The following is a 25,982-nucleotide window of genomic DNA, read 5'->3' as shown; positions in this document are numbered from 1 at the left end:
CGTTCTGGCCATCATCGTTTTCGAAGAAGTACGGACCAATGATTCCACCAGCCCATAAAGCGCACCACACAGTAAGTTTTTCTGGATGTAACGGTGTTTCGACATACACTTGAGGATTAGCTTCACTCTAAATGCTGCAGTTTTGTTTGTTGACGTAGCCATTCAACCAGAAGTGCGCTTCATCGCTAAACAAAATAAAATGGACGTAGTGCGCGATACGTATTCCGCACAGAACCAATATTTTCGAAATGGAATTGCACTATTTGCAAGCGTTGTTCAGGCGTGAGTCTATTTATAATCAATTGCCAAACCAAACTGAGAATAAATCACTTGACAGCTGTTAAATCGGTCGCCATCTTGAACAGTAATGCCAACTCAAAGTTATATACCTCGAAAAAAAAAACACCCGTTATTTAAGGAAAACATTAACACCCCGTATCTCGGAATTAGAAGCATTTGACAAGAGATTTGACAAGTGAAAACTACGTCATTACTAAAAATCCAATGATATACCTACGCATCCACAACGCACAAAAATGGTAAAAATTTCGGAGTCATGGCCCGCAAAACAATATTGAAATTTGTGGAAAAATTCGAGCTGTTGGGACAAGTCAGGTTTGTGGATTCCTTGTCAATCTTGGGAATTAGCCATTCCACAAACGACATTACACGTTGATCCATGACTGCCAAAGTTTATTGTAATGAGCTTCGCCGAGAAATACTGAACCTAATACTGTAAGGCTGTACCTGAATAATTTTCCGAACTTGGTTAAGAAACTTGAAAACAACCATCTCTTTGTATAACTTGTTCCTGTCTCTTGACAATTTAGGCAGTTCTAAACAAGTATACATTTATGTTGTCAGACAAGTGAGATGGTTATTACAAGGTTTTCACTGATTCTAATGAAATAATTACCATTTAACAATAAAAACTCATAATGATGTGAAATAAAAAACCATGTAACTTCTGTTGAAAGTTTTATGAATGTCTTTTTGTTGTTTTATTATCGTATAAATTTTTGGAGATATACGTTTCTAAACCCAAAATTAAAATAGTGCCTAAAATTGTTTTTATTTACATGAAACATCACCAACAATAACAGTTTAAAATTATATTTTCTGTAGATTTATAAGTGAAAAAAAGATTAAAAGTAACTAACCAACAATAAATAAGGTTTTAAGCCTTTCGGATAAAGCCAGAGCGTTAATAATAAAAAAAAAACTATGGATGAAAATTTAGCTCTAATTATTTTATATTTAGAATATTCAATTGCTGAATTCATTTTTTTATATGATTAGGTACACATAATATAGTGCTATAATGATTTCTCCTGTCTTTAATCATTCCCAGGTTACTTGTGACCAAATGGCTAGTTGCCGCAATCTTATAATTCTCTTTCTATTCTCTATGTATAATATAATCATTTTTCTTTAGGATTCATCGGTCCAAGTCACTCAACATCGCTGGAGAAATGGCGGCTGAAAGATCACTTGGAGCTTCATTAGTCGCAGCACAAAATCCAAATTGTCCAACATGACACACTGCCGCTAAGAGTGGAATTACTGTTTTGATAATTTCACAAATTTTATCGAGAGCAGATGTAATTTTAGTTGCATGAGAACCCATCATGTTACCCACTTTACTTGCCGCTTTTCCGAAATTCATGAGTTGACGTCTCTGAAAAAAGTATTTTGTTTAGATTAAGACTCAGCTAATTAATGAATATTTCAGCTGTTATTGATAAACATTACAACAGAAATGAAAGAATATATGTGAGTAATCAAAATAAACAACATCAAACAATTACTATTCCACTCCTTGATTGTAATGTAATCTTTCGGACTTTATTTTTGAAGAATTTTGGAAAACAAATCTCTCTCTGGAGATTGCGGTGTTTCATCCCGAGATTATGGTGGAATATTCAGTTAGACAACCCAGTGATCTCTGCCTAATACACCTTCAACTGTATCGTGGAGAGGTGACTCTGTTGTAATGCGGCGGCCACTATAAATTTGCCGGGGCTGCACTAGAGTGTGGTTTGAAGACCCTTACGCCACCGCTCGGGCAGACAGAGTCACAACAATATAATAGGTTCTCTCGAAAGGTTCATTTAAATTCAAAGAAATTTCGAAAAACTCGAGAGAAGACTTTGATTTTGTATTATTATCCCATTCAAATTTGAGGTTGAAGATTATTAAATCAAGTATTGAGCTTTTCATTAGCACTTCATAATAAGTTGTAACATCTTGAACCCTTTAAGGAGAAATTTTGTAGTCGATATTAATTTTACTGTTTTGAATAGATATAAGGTGAATTTTGGTAGTATATGAATAGTAATACATAGCATCTCTGTCTTGTTCAATGGTTCATCGTATCGTCATAATTATTTTTCAAAGAAATAATTTTAAACCAACTGTATTATATTATCAACCCAAATCTCGAAGAAAACCAAAGAAGAGAGTTTGGTAACAAATTTAGAAATTCGAAGACATATAAATAGCAATCGATAATATATAACTGAATGATAAATTTGAAAACCATAGTCAATTGATTACGAAATATTTGCCATCTAAAATTTTTTAGGATATTTTTTTATTACCATCCAGCCAGGCTGCTCCTCTTCTACAATTGTTCCCTTTCCAGAAGAAGGCCAATTGGTAACTATGACGTCACTTTTGATACCTCCTGTATTACCGAACGGTTGTGCAGGTAAACCATAGACCACTGCCAGAAGGATGAAAAGGAGCACAAAACTCACTAATATCTTTTTCACAGACATGATTTTTTATGTTTTTCAGTACCCACTTGATTGCGAACTGAATATTAGGAACAATCGACTGCAAAATGTGGGATGCTGATTATATGAGAGTTTCCGGTGGATCTTCGATAGACAATATCAACATTTTATGTCAAATTCGTTTATCGAAGCGATTATTGAATTAGTAATCAATCTCTGCCATGAATTTCTTTCAGATACTATTTTTTTTATTTTCAACGTTGAGAATTACCCATATGAGATTATCAATTAAAAGGGATTACCACCACGTGGTTTTTCGCGTATCATTCAAACTTTGGTACCCATAGATTTCCCCTCTGGCGCTCCTGCGAGGACCAAATTTTGTAAGGTGTACGAAGTTGTATATTCACTTCATAGTCTCTCTTATTTCGAAGCAAATATTTAAGTAGAGCACTGTTGGACAACATTTACGAAATTTTAATTTTACCTCTTTTGTAATGATTTTTGGTATTTTTTTTCACGAATATTTCAAAATATATCAGTGCTTTGTACCTATCATCAATTTTTTTGCGAAAACGAAAAATTACCAAATTTATTTTTTTCTCATTCGCAAATTAAAAATATTTTCTTTCTTTTATGTAGATTATTGTTCAAGGGAATTATGTGAAAACCTCATAAAAATCGGTGATTTGTAGGAATACATATCTCAAATTTCGTTTTGAACTAAGCCGTCACGTGGTGCTGTTCCCTCTTAAGGAAATTTCTTATGAAGAAACGTACTTCTCGAATTATCATTGAGTTTTTTATTGTTTTTTTTTTCATTTATCTTGATAGCGCATCATGATCAGAAATTTCATGGTAGGATATACCTTTCCATCATTTGTCTGTCGGGTAAAGACATAACATGCTGCGCCAAAAAATCAAGTAACAAAAGTCTACACATGACATGCTCCAATTCGCGCTACCTATAGCTGCTGCTCACGTAAGAGTTTAGGAGAGCCAGTGTTCCATTATTTCGTCATTTATGATGAATTTCCATTAAATGTAAAAATCATTTATGTCGCATATTTTAATGAGTCGTAAATAATTTGGAATTCCTTACCAATGTGGAAAATGTATTCTATCAATATAACAAAACCAATTTCGATGAATGATGACATCGATCAGTGATAGAAAAATTGAAAGACTGGATATTTTCGAAAAATTCTATTATCATTCCTTAATTCTTGTCTTGTTACAAATTTTAACTTCATCGCTTGGATATATTGATGTTGATGTTGGATAGAATTGTAAGATTTACTATATATACCACTATTTTCAGAAGTCCAACATATTGTTAACTCCTTCCTCGATATTTGCAATAGCATCACCAGCAGCACGTCCAGTTTCACGAATGATATTGGAAGCCGCCTCACCAGCACCTCCTAAGGCTCCTCCAATTAGAGCAGCTTTGAAATTAACATCATCTTTTATCAATTGACCACCAGTGTTTACAATTTCACCAGCTATGCGCCCAGTCTCGGAGAGAATGCCTGGAATTATGCCTGTTACTGTTGATTCCTAAACAGAAAGAATATGCTAGATTACTTCATTGATACTGGGTATACTTGGAATAATTCGTAAGTCCAGATCCCAGAGTAATAAACATAGATAGAGGGAGCATATGTTATTTTCAGTAAGCAAATTTTGTCCCCAACATGAACTACCAAATTTGACATGAAGCGAGCGGAAATTAAAACATATCAGTGATACGATATTTCACTCAATTCGAGAGTTTATCCATAAAGAACGCACTTCTTATGTCCCATAATGAATCAACGTTTCATATTAACTCAAAATATATTGAAATGAATACCTAAATATATCAGAAATTCAGAAAACAAACTTCAAGCGCACCAAACGACGTGAAACAACCGATGACACTAGGAGAGCAAAAGTTGCCAAATCTTGGATTTCAGCAGGTAGATACAGAAAATAATAAATATTCTGCTTATTATAAAATCGACAATTAGGAAAAATATCGGATTCCAAATATTCAAATTTGCATATTTAATCGGGAATAACTCAAATAAATATATTTCATTCAATATAATATATATTCACTCGCTCTGCTCGCCGAAGGGGCTCCGCCCCTTGGACCCCGTCACTATGCCGGTAGATCCTTCACTGGGTATCCCTCTAGAAAATAAAAGATTTTTTTCGGAAACCTTGTATCGTTAGCTGATTTTAGACGATTCACTCGGTATCCTATGCTGATTCTAGGGTAGAATTCTATATGACTTCTTTCCTAGAACATATACCGTTTCGCCCTTGCTCACATGAAAATATTTGATGCAAATAACTTTCCATGACGACAAATCAAGGGCGGTCCTAGCCTTAAATTTTGAGGGGGTTCGCCGTTATGTGCTTCGAGTATTTCTATGGGACCAAATCCCAGATTATACCGATATCAAGCCTTACCTCTCAAAAATATTTATATTTAGATATTCATATGAATATTTATATAAGGCGTACAACTTTGCGTCCGCCGTATTGCAATAGATGGCTGTAACGGTAAGTGGTAGTAGAAATAAATATATCGTGGATGTCATACAATAAGTTTAGGTATTTGTGAACATAACGCCATTGACATGTTAGTCGATTTGTGTCTGCATCATAAAGTTATTCACGATTAACCATGTTAGCTTACGAGCCAAATTCTCGTCATTTGCGGGAGGTTTCAATTTTCCATTAAAATATGAAAAAATCCGCGGCTGAGGTTCATCGAATGCTTTCAAATACCTATAGTGAGAACGATATTGGTGGAAGAACGTACCAACGATATTGTTTATGTCTAGGTTTAGTTATTTTCTGGTACATCTGTAAAATGGCTTGTTCCGTTTGATTAAATAAATAAAGATATAGATGAGTGGTTTCAATGCTTCAAGAATGGTGATTTTGATGTCGAAGACCAGCATCGCGGTGGAAGAGAGAAGTTTTTTGAAGATGCAGAATTGGAGGCAATAATTGATCAAGACTCATGTCAAACGCAACAATAATTGTAGGATCAATAGGAGTGACACTAAAAGCCATTTCAAAACGCCTGAAAGTCATAGGAATGACTCAGAAACAAGGAAATTGGGTGCGGTACGAGTTGAAGCCGCGAGGTGTTTGAACGACGTTTATTTACTTGTAAACAGCTGCTTGCAAGAAGAAGACGGAAGGGGTTTCTGCATCGGATTGGGACTGGAGACGAAAAATGGGTTCATTACGATAATCCCAAGCGCATAAAATCATGAGGATATCCTGACAATGCTTCCACATCGACGGCCAAACCGAATATTCACGGTTCTAAGGTCATGCTCAGTATTTGGTGGGACCAGCTCGGCGTAGTGTATTATGACTGAAAGAATCACAGGCGATCGTTATCGAACGCAATTAATGCGTTTGTACCGAGCATTGAAAAACAAACCGTCGCAATACAACGAGAGAGAAGATGAATTGATTTTACTGCATGACAATGCTCGACCCCATGTTGCGAAAGTAGTCAAGATATACATGGAAACGTTAAAATGGGAATTCCTACCCCACAACCCTACCCGACGTATTCTCCAGACGTTGCTCCCACGGACTATCACTTGTTTCAATTAATAGCACACGGCCTGGCTGACCAACACTTCCGATCTTATGAAGAAGTAAAAACTTGAATCGATTGGTGGATCGCTTCAAAAGATGACCAGTTTTTTCAATTCGTACGCTGTCCGAAAGATGGGAGAAAGTAGTGACCAGCGATGGGCAATACTTTGAATTATAAATGTATAACCAGTTTTTTACAATAAAGCCTCGAATTTCGCAAAAAAAGTTGTACCCTTATGTATTTGTTGTATTATAATGCCATTATTTACTTATCAGGGTTTTAACCATTCAGGTAGAAATTTAAAAAAAATTAGATTGTTTAATATGAAAAAAAGAAGACAATTGGCAACTACATCACAAAATCTAATTTGGTCTTTAAAACTTTGAACCCTTTGAAAACCTTGTAATCACAGCGTCCTCGTCAACATCAATGTCCCTATAAATGTTCAGGAGGACAAAATACTCCATAAAAATGGAAGCAAACTACTAAATATGTCGTTTTCCACTGAATCTTGTCATCTGAATCTTATTATTATCCTCTATGATAGAAAAACTTCATTCAAATCAACAGAATTTTCTCACACCAAAAAATTCCAGCGATATATATCGATATTTTACTCTTACATATTTCGATACATTTCGATAGTGTCAGAAATTATCGATACAATATACAGGGTCTTTCACGAGGAACCTCACCCATATTTATACGGGAAACTACTGAACTTATTTTCATGAAATTCAGCACTTATATGTATTTCACGATGCTGATGAAATCTAAAATATTTTCAAGGCATGAACACCTCCGGTTTTTCCGGAAATGACGTCAATTTCCGTTTTTGGAATTAGAACACCATTTTTTTATTGCAGAAATAGTTTCTTTAGAAAATTTCAAGTTATTTTGGTGTAACATTTTTCAGTTTTGGTTGGAAAATTCTCTCTGAGCGGGAAAATTCGAAAAAAAAATCGAAAATAGAGCTCCGCTGAAACAAGAATAACTTCGAGGTTTTTGGATGGAAAATTTTCATTTTTGGGATTTTTCAAGATGTAAGATTGATGTATCCACTTTAAAAATCGAAATCGCGATTCATGATACAGGGGGTGAAAAAATCGCTTTCAAAGTTAGGGATGACAAAATCGTGAAAAATCAATTTTTTCAAAGTAGAACCCCATTTTTTTATGGCAGATATTGAATCTACGTTAAAAAATAATGTGAGTGTATGCATCACACCTTTGCCCTAAAGTGGATATTTTCTGAGTTATTCACAAAAAACTGTTTTTCGTCTTGAATTTTCAGCTATTTCTTTTCCCTTCACGCCAAAAAGATGAAATTTTCAGGAACTGTTAATTAAACCATGTTTTAGATTTTACTACCCTAATATGCAAGAGAAAAAAGTTATAGGTTGTTCCTAAATAGATGGCGAATTTTGATTCGAATTTGTATCGGAAACCTCTTTATTTCAACTAATCGGCCATCGGTTTTCTCTCCAGTGATAAATAAATAATTCCTTATGAACCATATGCAAAAACTTACCATGTTTTACATTCTTTTTTTTTTAATAATAGTATCATTAATTACATCTGCCAAATTCCTCTTCATTCAGTAGCATTTTGTGTTTACTATTAATTTGGTGATAATTCGTATTAAGTTATAAAATCAATCACTATGCCTAATGTTACCAATGAAGATTATTTAAATCTCATTCTACTTCATGGAGAATGTAATAAAGTTGTAGTGTAGATAGAACGATTCGACTGTTCATTGAGAGGTTTCCTGACCGACCCAGACCAACGAGAGATACCATTAACAGAACCATGACAAACTTGAGAAATTCTCTAGTTATAACTGCGAGAGTTTGCCCTGGTTCTCCTAATAGTAACTTGAAGTCGGTTTCAAGAAGGGGTGAAAAATCTACAGCATGGTTCAGATAACAGTTCCTGAAAATTTCATCTTTTTGGCGTGAAGGGAAAAGAAATAGCTGAAAATTCAAGACGAAAAACAGTTTTTTGTGAATAACTCAGAAAATATCCATTTTAGGGCAAGGGTGTGATACATACACTCACATTATTTTTTAACGTAGATTCAATATCGGCCATAAAAAAATGGGGTTCTAATTTGAAAAAATTGATTTTTCACGATTTTGTCATCCCTAACTTTGAAAGCGATTTTTTCATCCCCTGTATCATGAATCGCGATTTCGATTTTTAAAGTGGATACATCAATCTTACATCCTGAAAAATCCCAAAAATGAAAATTTTCCATCCAAAAACCTCGAAGTTATTCTTGTTTCAGCGGAGCTCTATTTTCGATTTTTTTTTCGAATTTTCCCGCTCAGAGAGAATTTTCCAACCAAAACTGAAAAATGTTACATCAAAATAACTTGAAATTTTCTAAGGAATCTATTTCTGCAATAAAAAAATGGTGTTCTAATTTGAAAAACGGAAGTTGACGTCATTTCCGGAAAAACCGGAGGTGCTCATGCCTTGAAAATATTTTAGATTTCATCAACATCGTGAAATACATATAAGTGCTGAATTTCATGAAAATACGTTCAGTAGTTTCCCGTATAAATATGGGTGAGGTTCCTCGTGAAAGACCCTGTATAGATATCGATAGTTTTCTGACCTTTGCCCATCCCTAGTGTGGATTTGCCGAACGCAGTCATAACCATAAACAAAGATTTCTCTATGATCATAATTGTCAGTCAGACTCAGACGCATGTCTTAAAATTTTGTTCAAATATAAATCGTATATTGTATTCTTTAATAATGAATAAAAAATAACCGATATCAACCAAATTCTCAAATCTCATTTTTCCAGAAATGGCAATTTCTTTCTTTGAAGAATTTGGGAGAAATGAATAATCAAAATGTGAGCGTCAGTCTTTCAAGAAAGTTATTCATGCTTATAGGTTTGTAAAAAATTTTTAGAGAATATTGAATAATAATATAATCCCAACATTAAGATTTTAAATTAGCACATTTCTTCTTTATAGAGACATGTATGATGCATAAGTCCAAATTTAATTGATGATTTGGTGGGAAAAATTGACAAAAGAAGTTTATGTTTGTTAGTTAAGTTGTAATCCTTTTTATGGTCCTTTTTTTTGTTTATTTAATAGTTACAATAGACAATTATTAGCATATTTTTCTCTGAATTTCAACTTTGAAAGAAAATTTGTCATTTTATGTCTTGCCGATGAAAATATTGATATTCTTGTAAGTCAATTCAAAATGAATAATAGATATATTTTAAGGGCTATCATTCCATTGGATATTTACTTGTGAGCCCTAAAATGAAGTTACATTTATTCAATTGACTCATTAATAGAAATACTACCAGAAATAAAGAAATTGCATTCAATGTTTATTTTCAGTTTTGACAAATATTGAATTTACATAATCGTTCGATAAGATCTATGAAAAGACCTACAGTGAGATTTTTGTTTTAGGAATATTCAGTATAGCTGTAATAAACAAACTGAAAAGAGGCAGAATGAATAATAGATCTACCTTTCGGATACCCATATCTGAGAAATCAGGTTATAAGAAGTCCCTCATTTCCAAGGTTTATCAATACATTTTTCAGTTGAGCAGCAAATTATTCTTCTATTCCATATTTTGTGAAGAAATACAATATAATTGCAACAATTCGAAGGACCTATTGGAAATTCCTGATGAACTAAGGAGTTTTTTAGTATCTGAAGATTGTATTGATGCTATGTTATACAACGAGACTTGTGGCTCTGGGTTTTACTCAGAAGTGAATTAAACAGGGCAATTTATGTCCTATATAGTAAATAAAATTTTGATAGATATAAGTTTCAAAAGATCAACAACTGATCATAGTATTTACATAAATCAAAAAATAACTGGCTTACTATTGTTGCATTGTACGTGGATGACTTTTTTGTTTTAACTAATGTTAATTCTGAATGAATTTTCTGATAGAAAATTTTATGATAAAGAAATTAGGGGAAGCTAAAAAATGATTAGGGATGAATATTACTAGAAATGATGGAAAAGGTAGTAACGCTATCGATTATATTCTTCAAATATGTATTGCAATAATTCAACATGTCTGATTGTGAACATGTGAAAACTAAATTGAATTTTAATTCAACAAAAGAGAGTTGTAATGATGAACCATATAAGAAATTAATAGGTTTATTAACATCTTTAGCAGTATTAACTAGTCCTGATATAGCATACTCTGTTAATTTCTTGAGTCAATTTAATAATTATCTCATTATTGAACACTGGAAAAGTGCAAAACTCATTTCAAGATACAAAGATCATTGTTCAATTTTTACTTCAGTCAAAAGGAACTGAGTATTTGAAATCGGTACTAAAATTGTATCGGCCAATACTATTGACCCATATGGGTCAATAACTACATTGACTTGATTTTTTCAAATGTTAACTTTGGATCTGAATCAATGAATAATTTAATTCTTACCAAAATGAAAAGCAATGAATAAATCAGTAGGATAGCATTTTTGAAATGGCCATATAGCACCTATTCCTATAACGATTAAAAGATTGGAAACTTTAGTGAACAAATAGGTAGGTATCAACATTTTTATACAAATTTGATCATTCATTCATGACATGGAAATTTTCAATAAATAGTTGCTTTTTAAAGTATTTTATACCTTCATTGAATTGCTGGAAAATTGATACCAATTTCGAAAGTGACTGCCATGTTAAAATTCTTCATATACTGAATGATCCTTCAAAATTTATTTCTGTCGTAACATTTTGACTAGTATTTAAACTGATATATTCCATACGTCATTGAAATCAATATCTTCAAAGTACTATTCGAAAGACTTATAATGGAATTTAGAAAAATATGTCTTTCTCAATTTCATAGTCATATATGATATGATGCATAAGTCCAAATTTAATTAATTCACATCTAAAGTGAATGTTATTTTTAGAAATATTCAGTATAGCTATAATAAACCAACTAAAAAGAGACATAATGAATAGGCTTGCCTTACAAATACCCATGGCCTATGTTACCTCATAAGCAATTACCTACAATATCTTATCTTGGTGAAACCTTTTTGAGAAATCAGGTGATAAGTTTGAGAGTCTCTAATTTCCAAGGCTTATTAATACATGTTTCAGTTGAGCGGAATATAATATAACAGGGTATATATAGTTGAAATTATTAGTATGAAAGATTTGACTTATTCATTATAAATTCAACAGCACTGCACTCAAATTCTTCAAAAACGGAGTGGTCACTTATATTTTTGCACTCCTCTGTCGTAAAAGTGTATATTTTAGATATTCAAAAAACTCATGGAAACTTTTGACTGTTATCTGACTAACTTGGCTCTTTTTTTCCAGTAATAAAGCCAATTGTGAATTATCTATAAGGAGTCTTTCTATCTGTTTAATACTGTTTCATAGTAGCATAACTTTTACTCCAATCCAAGACTGAATTGATGAATGAAGCTTCTGTTCTCTTTGGTAGTTCCATCTTTTGTCGCAATGAATTCAAATTCTCACGAAAGGAAATGTAGTTTTATAGATTGTGGAAAATAAATGAAAAATTCCTGAAATAAAGTAACATTCATCCAATTAATTCCAAATAATACAAACTCTTCAAACAAACCTGAATTGAGGAAAATGCATTCGATGATATAAATGTTCATTTCCAAATTTTGACAAATATCTATCGAATTTTTGATTCGCCGAAGACTTTGCATTTTATATGTCGGCATTTATTTAAATATTGAATAACAATTTTGGAAACTGCAAACTTTTTCAAGAACTTTCATATATCGAAATGGAATATTTATTATTAACATGACACTGACAGCCAAATTGTCCACAGATACCACAGAAATATGGGACTTGAAATGTCAAAATGATCCGAAACACCCCGTATACTCGAAAACCGCGGGGAGAATCGAAGGTTTGGGATTTTTCCCGGGATCTCCAGACGATTTTGAGGGGGGTCGTATTCTTGTCATTTTTGCTCTAGATGGTCCCGTTTGGGCTGTGATTTTACGTTTAAAGTTTGACGTATATGTGCAAGCGGTTTTATATATACTTAGATAACAATATAGTAAAATTGTGAATTGGAAAATATATCACAATCCGACAACGTAATCTAACCATGTTAGGGACATTCTCCGTTCACTTGAATTTTGGGATTTATTCAAAATTTAAGGACCATTTTATTAAGTCATTGTAGTATTCTTCAGTTGAATAAATACAATCAAAAACTATTCGGCCCAATAATTTCAATTTTGACAAAGAGTCAGTTCAGTTCAGTCAATTGTATTCTTAAGTTCTATGGTAAATAATAATAATAATAACATTTATTCAATTGAAGTATTCGTCTATAATTTACTACATTCTTGAAATGGTGAATAAATGAGCATACTTACGAAGCAGAGTACTCTGTTTGTGTGTAAGAATATAGAATTAGCATAAATAGTGTGATCAAAGATACAGAAAAACCAAAAGATATACACGAACAAAAATTTCAAAAGTAAACACACAAAACTCAAGACTAAATATGAGCATATAAAATTACAAAATATATAAATAAATAATAAAGCCATAAGATTCGCTATGTTTAGGCTCAATTTGAACAAATTGTCGCCGCTGTGATTTATTAAATCACCGTTCCTCTATCTATGTGTATTACTCTAAGGAGCCATAGAATATTATTGATAATTTTTAATCTGTGGTTACACCTCGAGAATGGACCCCACTCACAGTCCAGGACGCATCTTGTGATCGGTCAAGCCTACCAATCATTCTTGAATTCATAGCAGTTCTGATCATTTATGAGGTTGGACATCGGTAAATAGAATAAGAGCACCTGATGCCAATACACAACTGGACATTTTTATTTTCCCGACTTATCATTTTTTCCAGTGATTATTCCTATTGTCGTGACCTTTGGACTAATTGAGTGAGTACCTATATTCTTATATGAAATATTGTAAGAGTCCCTTGCTTCAAGAAAAAGACGAAAACCATTTTGCACCCTTTAAATTTTGAAGAAACATTTGAAAGGTAAAATCTTATAAAAAAATGCTCAAAATACAATTTGTATTCTATACCAAACTTTTTTTCTTGGGTCTAGAGCCTGAAAAATGAATTTAAATGTCTGCAATTCATGGAATTGAATAATTTACCATACTCGAAAAATTATCAAATTTACGTCTTGCGAATGAGCCAGCTGCGATTGAGCTCATGTCTTCGTGGCATTTTGAGGAATAACCTTACATATCAGATGAGTTGAAGGTCAAATCCACGTTTTCGAAATAATTTGAAATATTCTATGAGCTGAGATTATAATCTCAAATTTTTATCAATTAAACTATTTTGGAAAAGTTTGTGGTATAAGATTTGATTAGTATTATTTGAAGAAGTTAGCCGAAAATAAAAACAACTTTAAGACGAGATACTTACGGTGGTTCCAGTTCCTTTCACGTAGACAACGTCTGTATCTTCTCCCTAAAAAAAGTATTTAATTTTAGATTCGATATTTTGTATGTAGGTATGATGTAACGCTAGAAAGACGAGTTCATCAAATCATTGAGGTACCCAATATTTCAAGACATTTCAGTAATTTTTGTGAAATGTTCACCTACTTCAGACCTTCAGATATCTGAAAATGTTTTTCGATAAAACGAACAAATACGATTTTTTATGGCGTGCTCTTGATCTTCACCTATTTCAAAAATTTTCATTTCAAATAATGTTGATGTAATTTGAATGAGAATTCAAACATTTAATTTCCTCAATGAATCTATAAAATTTAAATTTTCATTTTGTGGAATATAGATGTCAATATATTTTTTAAAACGTGTTGCAATCCCATTTTATTGATTTTTATAGAGGGTCGGTGAAATTTTCGAGAATTTGGCTGGTACTTACAGATGGTTTTAGTTTTACTACTGTATTTCCTTCTTCAGTTATTCTCACATTTCTTGAGGGGCGCCCATCAGATGTCAGATCTACCTTTAATTCAAAGTATTTATTTATTTTAAACAGTTGTAACAGCATTATAAATTTCGTTTGTTCTTTGTTGGATATGGTCAACAGTGTATGTGTATGTTTAAATATAATTGAAGGGTTCTCAAATGGAAATTATAAAATTAAAATGGATATAATAGCAACACTGTGTATTAATTTTTGGTGAGTAAATTGTTTGATCGAAATCAGTGCTCATTTGTGGGTACTGAAAGAAATAAATGAGCCGTGATTCCGATAAAACAATTTCTAAACGCTGTTAAAGCCGGTATCTTTCCATGAATAAATGGCCCAACTTACTGACCATAAATGATGAAAGAAATGTCAAACATTATATAAAGTGTCGCCATTTTAACATTTTTAACCATTTCAAATTGTATAATTCTTTTAGGAAACCTGTTATATAAAAATGTATTTGTATTGATTTTTACAACTAGAGGTTCAATAGAAATTATTTAGATACTTACTCGTATTGGTTGTTCTCCAGAACCTTCAACTATTCGTAATTGTGATGGGAGCTCTTGACCTGTCAAATCTACCTATAATTCATAAATTTCATATTCATCAATGTGATCAAAGTGTTTTCGAAAACGGATAATATTGCACTTTTATCAATTCAGTCGACACTCACTCTTATTGGTTGTTCTCCAGGCCTTTCAATAATTCGGATATTTTTTGTCAATACGGATGGCAGCTCTTTAGAGGTCCAATCCACCTGCAATCCACAACTGCGCATAATTTATTCATTCTTTTAAGACTGCTATGAAATATCGCCTTTATATTATCATTCACTCGAATTATATAAAAAAAAAGCCTGCATGGAATGTCCAAAAACAATATAATATTATACTGAACACCGTGCAGAATCATTTTCCAAGGTTAGAACTGTGAGGAATGATTCCGCATAGTGATAGACCAATGAAATCAGGATTTTTTTTTAATTTCTAAAGAGTGGTCCAGATTTTTGTTCGATAACTTTGGCGTCGGATAGAACAACTCTCCTTATGAAAAAAAGTTTTTATAAACTTATATCATAACAATCTTCGTTCTAGAGATATAGTCTGTTTTTTTATTATATTTATTGAAGGGAAGCTCTCTTGGATTTTTTCAAATGTACTATTTTCGAGATATTCGAGTACAAAGCAAACATAAATACACTACGTAAATTTTCATTTATCACTAATAGGAAAGTTTGAAAAATTAATTTTTGTAGATTTTCGTAGATAGGGTTTGCTTTGTACTCGAATATCTTGAGATTCAATGAAAAAAATTCAGGACCTTTATTTTTAGTAAAAACCTTTTGATTTCAGAAAAGAAAAAATGTTCTTGAAAAAAATGAGATTGGGGTAGGGAAAGGATCATCGCACGCCTTCATCTACGCCACTGGATAATTTTGGCCGGAGACACTTACCTAATTCGATACATTACATTATCCAGACTTCAATACCTCAAAATTAAAAAAATGTTTATTATAATACTAGAGTTATAAGCAAACAACTGATTTCTTCTTCAAACTTTAACACCCTGTATTTGGAAAACGAAACTTGTTCGGGTTGATGTTTATGTAAACATTTTTTCATGAAAAGAGTTTTTTTATCCGACGCCAAAGGTATTGCACTAAAATCTGGAGGACCCTGTATATTGTGAAACTTCACTGGCATTAACAATCGCAGAAAAAGTAGTGTCCAATACGTGCAAAACCACCTTTCTTACTCGTAAGAAATCCTTAGTTTTTCGCACTAGATGCACAATATACTCTTATGTGAAAACTTATCACAATATAATTTATTGAATTGTGCAATTAGGTTGAATGTGGAAAATAAGAGTTTAGTCGAGACATACCCTTATTGGTTCTCCAGGTTTTCCTTTTTCAATAATTTGTATATTCTTCGTCAACAATGATGGGGGAATTTGATCAGATGTCAAATCAACCTATAATTATATTATATTATTAATTTTTGAATGATCATTTTCGTATCTCAAGAGTATGTGACTGTATATAACCGTTGAACGTACCGTCGAATTCAGTAGACACTTACTCTTATTGGTTGTCCAGGTTTTCCTTTCTCAATTATTTGAATATTTTTCAAATCTGTTGGTTGTTGTTTAATGCGTTGTGTTATAATATAGTATTCCAAGATTCGTGCACATTCTGGTGTGATCTTCAAATGCATAGGGGCTGTATGAAGAACGGAAGCTGCAGCTGTCTGAAAAAAATTAAAATCACAAAAAATATTTGAATCGGTAGATGCACTATTGGAATATTGCAACTCCCAAAAGTTTTTCGACCAAACTTGGCAAAAATGTTTAACTACCGGAATCGATTAAATTTTTTGAAATATTCCTGATCAATAGTTAAATATTTCTTCCTTGTGAGGCCCAAAAAATCCAATGTACTTGGTGTATTTTTTTATCACGGAGTATATAATAGAAATGGCAAATTGATACATTCAATATTGTACCTATATTTGATATAGAAAGAAGAACACAAAAACAATACCAAAATCAACTTAATCTTTCAAGAAAATATATTCCCAATCATTTCTTTATTGACATCAAGTAAAACTATTAGATTATTTGGAATGAAATTTTAATCAATTACAACTTTAATTAGTTAAACATTTCTACCTAGTTTGGTTTGAAAAATTCAAAGGCCTTTTTGGTGTATTTTTATATCACAGAGTATATGGAATATTGTTACATTCGATATTGTAGCTATATTTGATAGTTATTTATGCAACAAATGCAAAAGGTGGATATCTTTTGCACTCGAAGTAAAATTTGAAAAAAATATATTTCGACAGAGTGAAGTGGTTAACCCTATAAATTTCTCAAATTCTAAGTCGATTATTTTCATCATACAAAAAAGAACATTAAGAACCATTCTGGTAGGAATATCATAATTTGTATCGGATAAATATGAAATAAAAAAATTGAAACTATTTTGTAGTTGGAATTTTATTGATTACGGACAATTAAGAAAAAACCACTTTATGTGATGGCATTGAAACTGCAGCAACAAATTATTATTTCAAACGAAAAATATTGATTAGAAAATATACGTAATTATAAAATGCAGTAGTGAAATCAAAGATGGGTGTAATAAATATTTTATTGCTTCTACTGAATGTAGTTCAATAACGTTGAGGATAGAACATAAAATTGAAATTTCGAAAAATACAATTTTGACTTCTTGAAAAACGTCAACTCACTCCTTCTGTCGTAGAATACGACAAGAATAAAAGGCACACGACCAGAGCGGATAATTGGTACTTCATTTTGAAAACCATTAGCACAAAGCAACTAACTGAATTTGAAATATTACCTTTGTTCTATATTTGTTATATATCAGGTATTTTTCCTGCTCGATATCTATCTGGAAACAAGAAAAATTAAATATCTTTCGCATTGTTGCGGTTTTATCATTCATAATTTCCTCCATAGAAAGATAAAAGGGATCAATTGAATTATTGTGGTCAGAATGTACATCAAATATCACTAAAAGATAAATTACTGGAAAATGAAGATTGATATGTTAGAACATATCGAAATATTGAAATGAAAAAAATATTTTTTTAGAAAATAACTTATCTTCGCGATACCTTAAGGAATAACTTTTATTGAAATTTTCTCCAGATCTTTTGGTCCTTCTTCCAATCGTTTTCTTGAGAATTCAATACTTGAATATATAGGTTGAGAATCGATGAAGTGAATGGAGATAATTCACTGTTACAATTTTATGCAATGCTCTGTCCAGAATACTTTTGGTATTTGAAATTTTGAATGAGCATAATTATAAGAATTTTATGCACAGAGCTTGAAATTGTTATTTTTATTTACGTGAAAAATCTCAATTTGGTCCCGCAAATATTCAGTATTTTTTCGATATCATGATTTCATTTTCTCTGGTTCTGGTAATGAGATCAATAAGAAGTTATGAATGAAATTTAAAATCCTTAATCTAAATTGAAGGTGCTGAGGGGAATGAGAGATGCCTTAGTTATTTTTAAGACAAAAAACATGGACCCGCAAACATTTTTTTCGGGATACAGGGTGTTTCTTGTAGTCCTACTTTTTGTGATGATTATACCAGTTTACCGAATCTTTATTGATCTTCGTCAAAGTACCAAACTTGAATTTCATTTATTCATCAGAGCTAATCAATTGGATCTTTATAATAATTTGGATTTTTCTGAGGATTACTAGATAATTGTTTGAAATTTTTTCCCTAAATCGGTAGCAGATACGAAAAAACTATGATACAAGAAACCTAAAAATGTAGTATTCGACCAAAGTTCCTTTTTACATTTTTCTGAACTACTGGTGGTTCTCAAAAAAAAGTTCTGGAGGCAAAAAGCGGGCACTGTTTCAGAAAAGTATATTATTCAATGAGCAGTAATGTAGGTCATAACTCACGCAGATGAATTTTGCAGCACGAGCCGCAGGCGAGTGCTGTAATTCATCAATTGAGTTATGACTATTATCGCAAGGTGAATACTATAAATTTATCTACGCTTATATCAATAAATACTAAGAAACAAATACAGACTTAGAATATAGACAAAAGGAACGGAAAGTAAACATTTGTGCTCGATCCCGAGTACAAAAGAGATGGAAATTTAGATATAGAACTTTATTGAAAAACCTTAATAGTTGTCTATAACAATCCACTAAAATATACCAAAACACATTCCCTGTAAACGATGCCTTAATGTTCTTACTGCTACACCAATCTTGAAAATTTTTATAAACTCCTTTATATTTTTTTCGAGTGAGTAATTCTGTATGCTGACATTAGCTGTTTATCTTTTGGAAATGTTTATATAATATGTCATCTCCACTATCTGCATTAATCGTTTTTAGCGAAACATTCACAATAGTTAGATATCAACTTAATTTGAAAACGTCAAAATTATTAAAGTGACTCTCCTCAATAACAATAATGGAATTTTCCCTTTCGGCCAATCGAATAGAAGCAGAGAGGTATAGAAGCACAAATCTATCTGTTCCGATTTATTATAATGAGTTATTATAACTAACTCTGTTTGTTAATAGATACTATTAATTGGTCAAAAGCAATTGAATAATGAATATATAATTCAATAGGGGTAGATAAAAAATATTACCCTATAGATTCGTATTCAAAATTAGCATATTACAAGATGAAAATTTTAAATTGGAATATTCATGCCCAATTTTATTTGAATATTTTGTGAAGGGAAGGTGCTATGAGAGAAATATTAAATTTTAACACGCTGTATCTCTAAAAATGAATGTTTATAGCACTTTTTTCTTAAAATGACCCGAGGAATCTGTCATTTTCATTTGTACCTCTAATTTAGGAACATCCTGTATGAATGTGGAATTTCATCATTTCCTTTATATAAATTTGAAAATATTTGTGCTATAATTGTTGTTTTTAGTAATTGTTTCATAGTGCTTATGATCTTTGTAATCGAAGCAATAAACTATGTTAAAAAAAAGCGAACATTTTTAACGGCTATATTGGGATTATTTCCATCAACATACTTTACCTCTAGTGGCTAGGATTTCCATGCGAGAGTTATCGTGTATGGATGGATAGATTTGGATTTCACCACTAATTTGTCATAAATGAGTTGAACCTCATCAGCTCAAAATTACAGACATTGAGACGAAATTATATAGAGCGATTTGTTCGGGGAATCAGCGCTAAAAAATCATAAATATCAAACAACTGATTTCGTACCAAATTCTATGTAAAAAACATTTCTTTCAACTGATTTTCTATTTCTAATCTATATGAATTTTTTTTGACAAAAGAATAGTTTTTAATGTTTTGAACTTATTATTATGAATTATGGGGAATTTTATTCCCAACATGAAATAGGTCGAAAATTTATTTAGTAATTCCTTTTTTTTCTTTTGTTGATAATCCCTATTATATGAATTTCTGGCATGTCTGGAAGGATTAATGAATAAATAAAGTTTATATTTGTGCCATTTTCGGTAACTTTTTATTTTTGAATATCACTTCATCGTGAAAGAGTGTATTTCAATCAACTTTTGTAGAATACAAACTGAGTCCGATATCGACTTGAAAAAATCCATATATTATCAATGGAATAGGTTGGAACGAACAACAAAACAAAAATGACTTCAACAGAAATTTACTTATTTTCATAATTCATTCGTGACATATGGAAGAAAAATTTGAACTCAATATCCTCAACAATGAGTTACATAATAATAACTGACAGATTCTTTCTTCGACTTTTTACTTCTCGAGTCCTTTGCAAACTAAGAAATGCTGGCAGCTTTTAGGATACAGATGGAGTTGAGTAGGTACCCGAATTCTTGCATAGTATATTAGAATATTTCTAAATGATTCACTCTCCTTTTCTCCCATGGTGATTTTTGGAAAAGAAATTCAAAAAGTTCTCGAGCTGTAATGGAACACTATTCGTGTGCAAAACTTCATGTCAAAGTTAAACAAAAAAATTAATTATATCAGCATGGATTATATAGCATATATTTTCATTTTCTCTTCTCGCTAGAAATGATTTGATAGATCTCAATATTAATAATATCGTTTATTTCTGTTAAGCTTCAGGTATAAACATATATTAGTATGGATCGATTAAAATAATCAAATAAAGAAATATTAAAATTTCGGCTTATTAGTCCCATCCGCTGAACATATTGTCAATTCCATGTTCAACATGTTCTACAGCTCTTGCAGCTACATTGCCAGTTTCTCTGAGAGCTTTGGCAGCACCTTTTCCAGCTTCTTCAACGGTTTTGGATACCAATGTAGCTGGCACTTCGACAATACCCTGTGCAATTCTTCCTGCAGTATCAACAGTATCGGCTGCTAATTCTCCCACTTGGTTGAAAGCTTCGCCTAAGAAGCTCCTTTTTGGCTGAAAATTTACTATATTAATGCAAATATAATAAGCGAAAAGTGCTTCTAATATTATATGTTCGGATATTCTTCTATATTTGATCAAAATTAGAGAAACTACTATAATTCAATTGATGCTGTTATGTATTGTAAATTTTTTAATTTAAGAAATTAACAGAAAATATTTCCTTTTTTTTGCATCTGTGCAGCTTCTATTATTATATAGAATTAAAAAATGAGGAAGAACTTACCGGTACGGGATCTATCAGTGGTCGTTGAATCTGAAAATTAACGACATTTACTAAATGTATACTTATTAACATAAATGTTTACTTTGTATATTGTATTGTATATTTGCATAAAATTTTTGGTCTCCGACATCAAAATTTCCGCCTACAAACTGTGTTAAATTAAAATTTTGGGAAGACAAGACCGAAATACACTAATGTATAGGGTTGATTTTATAAACGAAGGACGAGGAAGCAGAGTGCCATACCCATTGATAGAATATTTTTTCTTATTATGAATGAAAGAAAATATTTCTAATACAGTGAAGTTTTAGATTACTCTCAACAAAAATGATTTATGAATTAATATACAATTCGTCCACTGGATACTTACTCTGATCACTTCAGGATGGATCTGTAAAGAAATAAATTTTAATGCTTTTTTCAGAATTTCACTGCAATAAGTTCAAAGTATCATTCCGAAGGTGGTCTTTGTTTCTATTAAAAATGTAAGAATATAGAAGATATCAAACAATGTTTTTGAGATATGATTATTCTAGTTTTTTAATGACCTTGGAATGATACGAAGGAGTCCTTCCAACCAAAATATAAATTGAAAAATGCTGCCCAATACATCCAATGAATACTTACTCTGATTGCTTCAGGATCGACCTGCGAAAAAAATCAATATTAAAGTTTATTTAAAATTTCATTGTGGAAAATTTGAACAATGCAAATTTTCCATTAGGAAGTTGGTCTTAGTAATCCCAGAGACCATAAAAACAATATATAAATAATGACAATTATCGAAACTATTGATTATCCCAATGCTAAAGTAGTTTTTTAATGCTTTTCGAGTGTTATTGATTATAAGCCATTTTTTACTCCAGTCAATTATATTATATTTTCCAAAAATTTCCAAGAATTGATATTTTTTGAATTTCATCATAAAGAATAACATTTTCTAAAGTTAGGTATTTAACTACTTAAACTTACATATCTTACAATCACTTGCCTTGAGTATGCAGATGCAACAAGGCAAGCAATAAGAACGATGAAGACTTTCATGGTGACTTATGATTGTGCACTTTGCTGAACACTAGAGCATCAATGGAGCTCATCTCATTTTATAATAGAACGCATTCTTCATTTTCCTCTAAGATTAACTGCGGAAAACTCTGATTATGATAGAACAAGGGATGTAGATATTTCCTCTGCAGATACGATACAAAAAAGGAGATAGATGACAATGTCCTCATTTTTCCGTTTTTTATTGTAATTTTATGAAATAAAATGATTTTATGCTCTACAATATCCTTCAAAATCATTTTCAATTTGAATTCTTAAATTTTTTATTTCAAAATATATTCAGATGTATCGGGTGTCCTAAATTCGTTGAGGTGATCTCAGAATCCATTTGAGCTAGAAAAAAATTAAAGGCACATTTTCAAGCTCGATTTTAAATATAAATATGAAATGAAAACTGCAACCTCATATATTCAACTGTTTTCAAGCTAAAAAAGAAAATTGGACAATGGCGTGAAATGAAAAATTCTCATAACTTCTTTATAATTGGTGTTCTTAACATAATTGAAAAATCTTACAGGCACTTTCTTTTAGAAGATCCATTGGTGTAATAATTTATTTTTTTTTGCCATAGAAACAATTTTGGAAAAAATTGAATTATTTTATCTTGCTAACAATCAACAAAATTAAATCTGTGTTTTTAAATCAAATGTTCAAATTGTTCTTAATTGACTTCCATAAAATAATATAATATTGATTGAAAACATTTTCTAACATGGTTCAGCATAATTGTAGTTAATGGACGAAACTCATATACAATTCGTTGGTGGAGTTCATCCAAATTTTCAGACTGAGTCAAAAAAATATTGGACTTAAGATGTCCCCACAAGAAGAAGTCCAGAGGGTTCAGGTCAGGAGATCGGGCTGGCAACTCCATAGAACTTATTTTTCCAATCCAACTACCAGGGTATTGCAAATTGAGGTATTTGCGAACTGGTGCTCAACACGTTCTAGCAATGTGCAATCATAATCATAATCATTTATTGCATCCCATGAAACAAATTTACATTTATATAGGACAGGTCAGAAATTAAGTAAACAGGAAAAGAAATCAAAATAAATATTCAAATCAACCTGAAACAAAAATATTCTTCTTTGCTATAGAAACACTGCTTTAGTAATAAATCCTTGATAATTTTTTTCAAAACTTAAATATTCAAGATGCTTAATTCGCTCTGGTAGGTGATTGAAAAGTTTGATTCCAGCATACATGGCTGATTGTTGTAATTTCGTGGTTCTGTGAGTTGGTAATTATTTTTTAAATTTTAAAACAATCAGTTAAGAACAGATTGATTTATAATACATGAAATAATCGAAGAAACCAGATAAACACTTTCTAAGAACAAGAAATGAAGGCAAAATAAGGAAATGTTTCGATTTTTTTATTTATAGTTTGAAAAATTTTTTTTATTTCTTGGGAAAAAAATTTCAATTCAATTTTTTTTGAGTTTGCAAAAAGGGCTTTATAAAAATGGGATTGCTCATTAAAGAAAAAAACAAAATATTTAAGGTGATTTTTGGGAAAATGGTTAATCAAAATTACTCAACATCGTAGTGAAGATGCTTCCAAGACCTTTCAAACGAATTATCACTGAACCCCTCTTCCCTATTCAATTTTGAGGGTTCAAAGCGCCCCCAAGCAAAATTATTCGACGTGTTTAGGGAAATTTTTCCAATCACAATGGGAGAAGAAATATACGGGATGGATTGATTGAGAGATCTAACAGAGGTCTAAGAAAATTCTCTGAAAAAACATTTTTTTTTACTAATAACTTCGGAAAATTTGTGATTTCACGTCTGTAATTCAATTAGAGTTTATAACAACGAATTCAACTCAGAATAATTAATTATTTTTTTTACGTATATCCAAAAACATACGTAACTTTGGGTATCAAAATGGTTAATGTCTAGTTATACCTTTGAATTTAATCAATTAAACTAAGTGAACCGATTTGTAAATTTGAATGGATTAATCTACCGAAATATTTTGGATATGATCTTATCATAGAGGAAACATTGACATAAATCTTAACATTATCAATACCTTTATTCGGTAATTATTGATAATTTTTCAGGAAAGTTTCCAGCCCAATTTATTATAAAAACAACATATTCAGGTAGAGGTTCAGTATTCAGAGAAAAGCTGAAACACAATCATCATGAAGGTCTTCGTTGTTCTTTTTGCTTGCCTTGTAGCATCTGCCTACTCAAGACAAATAGTTATCAAATATGTAAGTACCGAAAAAACATTTATATATAAAAAAAAAAAAAAAAAAATTTTGTGGAAATCAGCAGTGTATTATTATTTATCTAAATAATACCTTTGCAGCTAATTATTAACATCATCAGTAACCTTAAAAATATTTACATTCACAGATATAATACATATTCTGAGTATGAATTTCTGTAAAAATTGTTCAAACAATAATGTAAAATATCTTTTACACTAAATATCTCCTTCTTCCAAAATATATTTCAACATAATATGTTTCGGATTTTATAATTGCTTCCCAGGAGATAATAATGAGTTGTTTCGAATATAAAAATGAAATTGACAATAATTATTTGGGAATTGAAAGAAATCAGAATCTCAATCAGTTTCAAAATTTCAAATACTTCAATTCAAGATTTTCTAACAATTTTTCATATAGGAAAATTGGATTGTAGATAGCCATTGAACTTTCACAAAATATAGACTGAAACGTTAAGTCGAATTGATTCATTTCAGATATGCCTTTATTGATATTAAATATTTTCTCCTTTCTTTCTTTTGTTGTCAATATCATACTACTACTGTGCGAAATCATTCAGCATGGTCTGAACATGATTTTTAACCGTTCAGTATAATCTTATTGTGTTTTGCGCGCAACAAGCAGAATCTTTTTTTCTTGAATACAAATAATTTATAATATGAATGCGATATTTAATGGAATCCGTTGAAAAAAGGGTTTGGCTTATTCAATCGATTCAGAATGAAAGGTAATGAATGTTTACAAATGAAATTTCGTTTGATTCTAGGTGCCAGAAGACGGAGTCTCCCCAGTGGAGGTACAACCACCAAAAGAGAAAAGCTTCATATCAGAGGCTGTTTCCGGCGTAGGAGACTTAGCTGCTAATACTGCTGATACTGCAGGAAGAATTGCACAGGGCGTTGTTGAAGTGCCAGCTACATTGGTGTCCAAAACCGTCGAAGAAGCTGGAAAAGGTGCTGCTGAAGCTCTCCGAGAGACTGCCAGAGCAGCTGCAAGAGCTGTTGAACATGTAGAACGTGGAATTGACAATATTTTTGGCAGTTGGGACAAATAGGCAGGAATTTTAGTATAATGTGTTTCGATGTTGATTTTAATAAAATAATTGGTGTATATTTAGATATTTTTATTGTTTTGAACCCAATACAATTTTTGGATGTTATTACGATAACTGGGT

The 25,982-nt window shown here is 31.5% G+C and overlaps 4 protein-coding genes across 4 annotated transcripts; 1 reads left to right on the top strand and 3 right to left on the bottom strand.

The window, feature by feature from the left end:
• Nucleotides 1–965: 965 nt before the first annotated feature.
• Nucleotides 966–2,844, bottom strand: LOC123676462. The gene is made up of 2 exons (XM_045612360.1): nt 2,601–2,844; nt 966–1,678 (listed from the first exon to the last, which is right to left on the bottom strand). Exons 1-2 carry the CDS (start codon nt 2,778–2,780, stop codon nt 1,439–1,441), a joined length of 420 nt encoding a protein of 139 aa, XP_045468316.1. The 5' UTR covers nt 2,781–2,844; the 3' UTR covers nt 966–1,438.
• A 1,085-nt stretch (nt 2,845–3,929) lies between these two features.
• On the bottom strand, nt 3,930–17,720 carry LOC123675674. The gene is made up of 8 exons (XM_045611125.1): nt 17,573–17,720; nt 16,400–16,567; nt 16,203–16,292; nt 14,992–15,075; nt 14,828–14,899; nt 14,265–14,348; nt 13,797–13,841; nt 3,930–4,298 (listed from the first exon to the last, which is right to left on the bottom strand). The coding sequence occupies exons 1-8, from the start codon at nt 17,648–17,650 to the stop codon at nt 4,056–4,058; spliced, it is 864 nt and encodes a 287-aa protein (XP_045467081.1). The 5' UTR covers nt 17,651–17,720; the 3' UTR covers nt 3,930–4,055.
• Nucleotides 13,158–25,920, top strand: LOC123675677. The gene is made up of 3 exons (XM_045611127.1): nt 13,158–13,293; nt 24,632–24,787; nt 25,575–25,920. Exons 2-3 carry the CDS (start codon nt 24,716–24,718, stop codon nt 25,860–25,862), a joined length of 360 nt encoding a protein of 119 aa, XP_045467083.1. The 5' UTR covers nt 13,158–13,293; nt 24,632–24,715; the 3' UTR covers nt 25,863–25,920.
• Nucleotides 20,914–22,604, bottom strand: LOC123675676. Its single transcript, XM_045611126.1, has 5 exons — nt 22,467–22,604; nt 22,122–22,142; nt 21,865–21,885; nt 21,495–21,524; nt 20,914–21,262 (listed from the first exon to the last, which is right to left on the bottom strand). Exons 1-5 carry the CDS (start codon nt 22,536–22,538, stop codon nt 21,020–21,022), a joined length of 387 nt encoding a protein of 128 aa, XP_045467082.1. The 5' UTR covers nt 22,539–22,604; the 3' UTR covers nt 20,914–21,019.
• Nucleotides 25,921–25,982: the final 62 nt, after the last annotated feature.

The sequence above is a fragment of the Harmonia axyridis genome, chromosome 3, assembly GCF_914767665.1.
Source record: "Harmonia axyridis chromosome 3, icHarAxyr1.1, whole genome shotgun sequence".
Lineage (NCBI taxonomy): Eukaryota > Metazoa > Arthropoda > Insecta > Coleoptera > Coccinellidae > Harmonia > Harmonia axyridis.
The sequence above is the reverse complement of the archived record's forward strand: the minus strand, read 5'-3'. Positions and strand labels throughout refer to the sequence as shown.

Bases quoted from the DNA above. Each gene is read 5' to 3' on its own strand.
- LOC123675677 (XM_045611127.1), top strand. From the start codon at position 24,716: ATGAAGGTCTTCGTTGTTCTTTTTGCTTGCCTTGTAGCATCTGCCTAC. The intron at 24,788-25,574 runs GTAAGTACCGAA...GTTTGATTCTAG, and splicing joins GACAAATAGTTATCAAATAT to GTGCCAGAAGACGGAGTCTC.
- LOC123675676 (XM_045611126.1), bottom strand. From the start codon at position 22,538: ATGAAAGTCTTCATCGTTCTTATTGCTTGCCTTGTTGCATCTGCATAC. The intron at 21,886-22,121 runs GTAAGTATTCAT...ATTTCTTTACAG, and splicing joins TCGATCCTGAAGCAATCAGA to ATCCATCCTGAAGTGATCAG. The intron at 21,263-21,494 runs GTAAGTTCTTCC...GTAAATTTTCAG, and splicing joins CACTGATAGATCCCGTACCG to CCAAAAAGGAGCTTCTTAGG.
- LOC123676462 (XM_045612360.1), bottom strand. From the start codon at position 2,780: ATGTCTGTGAAAAAGATATTAGTGAGTTTTGTGCTCCTTTTCATCCTT. The intron at 1,679-2,600 runs GTAATAAAAAAA...TACTTTTTTCAG, and splicing joins AGGAGCAGCCTGGCTGGATG to AGACGTCAACTCATGAATTT.
- LOC123675674 (XM_045611125.1), bottom strand. From the start codon at position 17,650: ATGGTTTTCAAAATGAAGTACCAATTATCCGCTCTGGTCGTGTGCCTT. The intron at 16,293-16,399 runs GTAAGTGTCTAC...ATATAATTATAG, and splicing joins AACCTGGACAACCAATAAGA to GTTGATTTGACATCTGATCA. The intron at 14,349-14,827 runs GTAAGTATCTAA...TTTGAATTAAAG, and splicing joins CTGGAGAACAACCAATACGA to GTAGATCTGACATCTGATGG.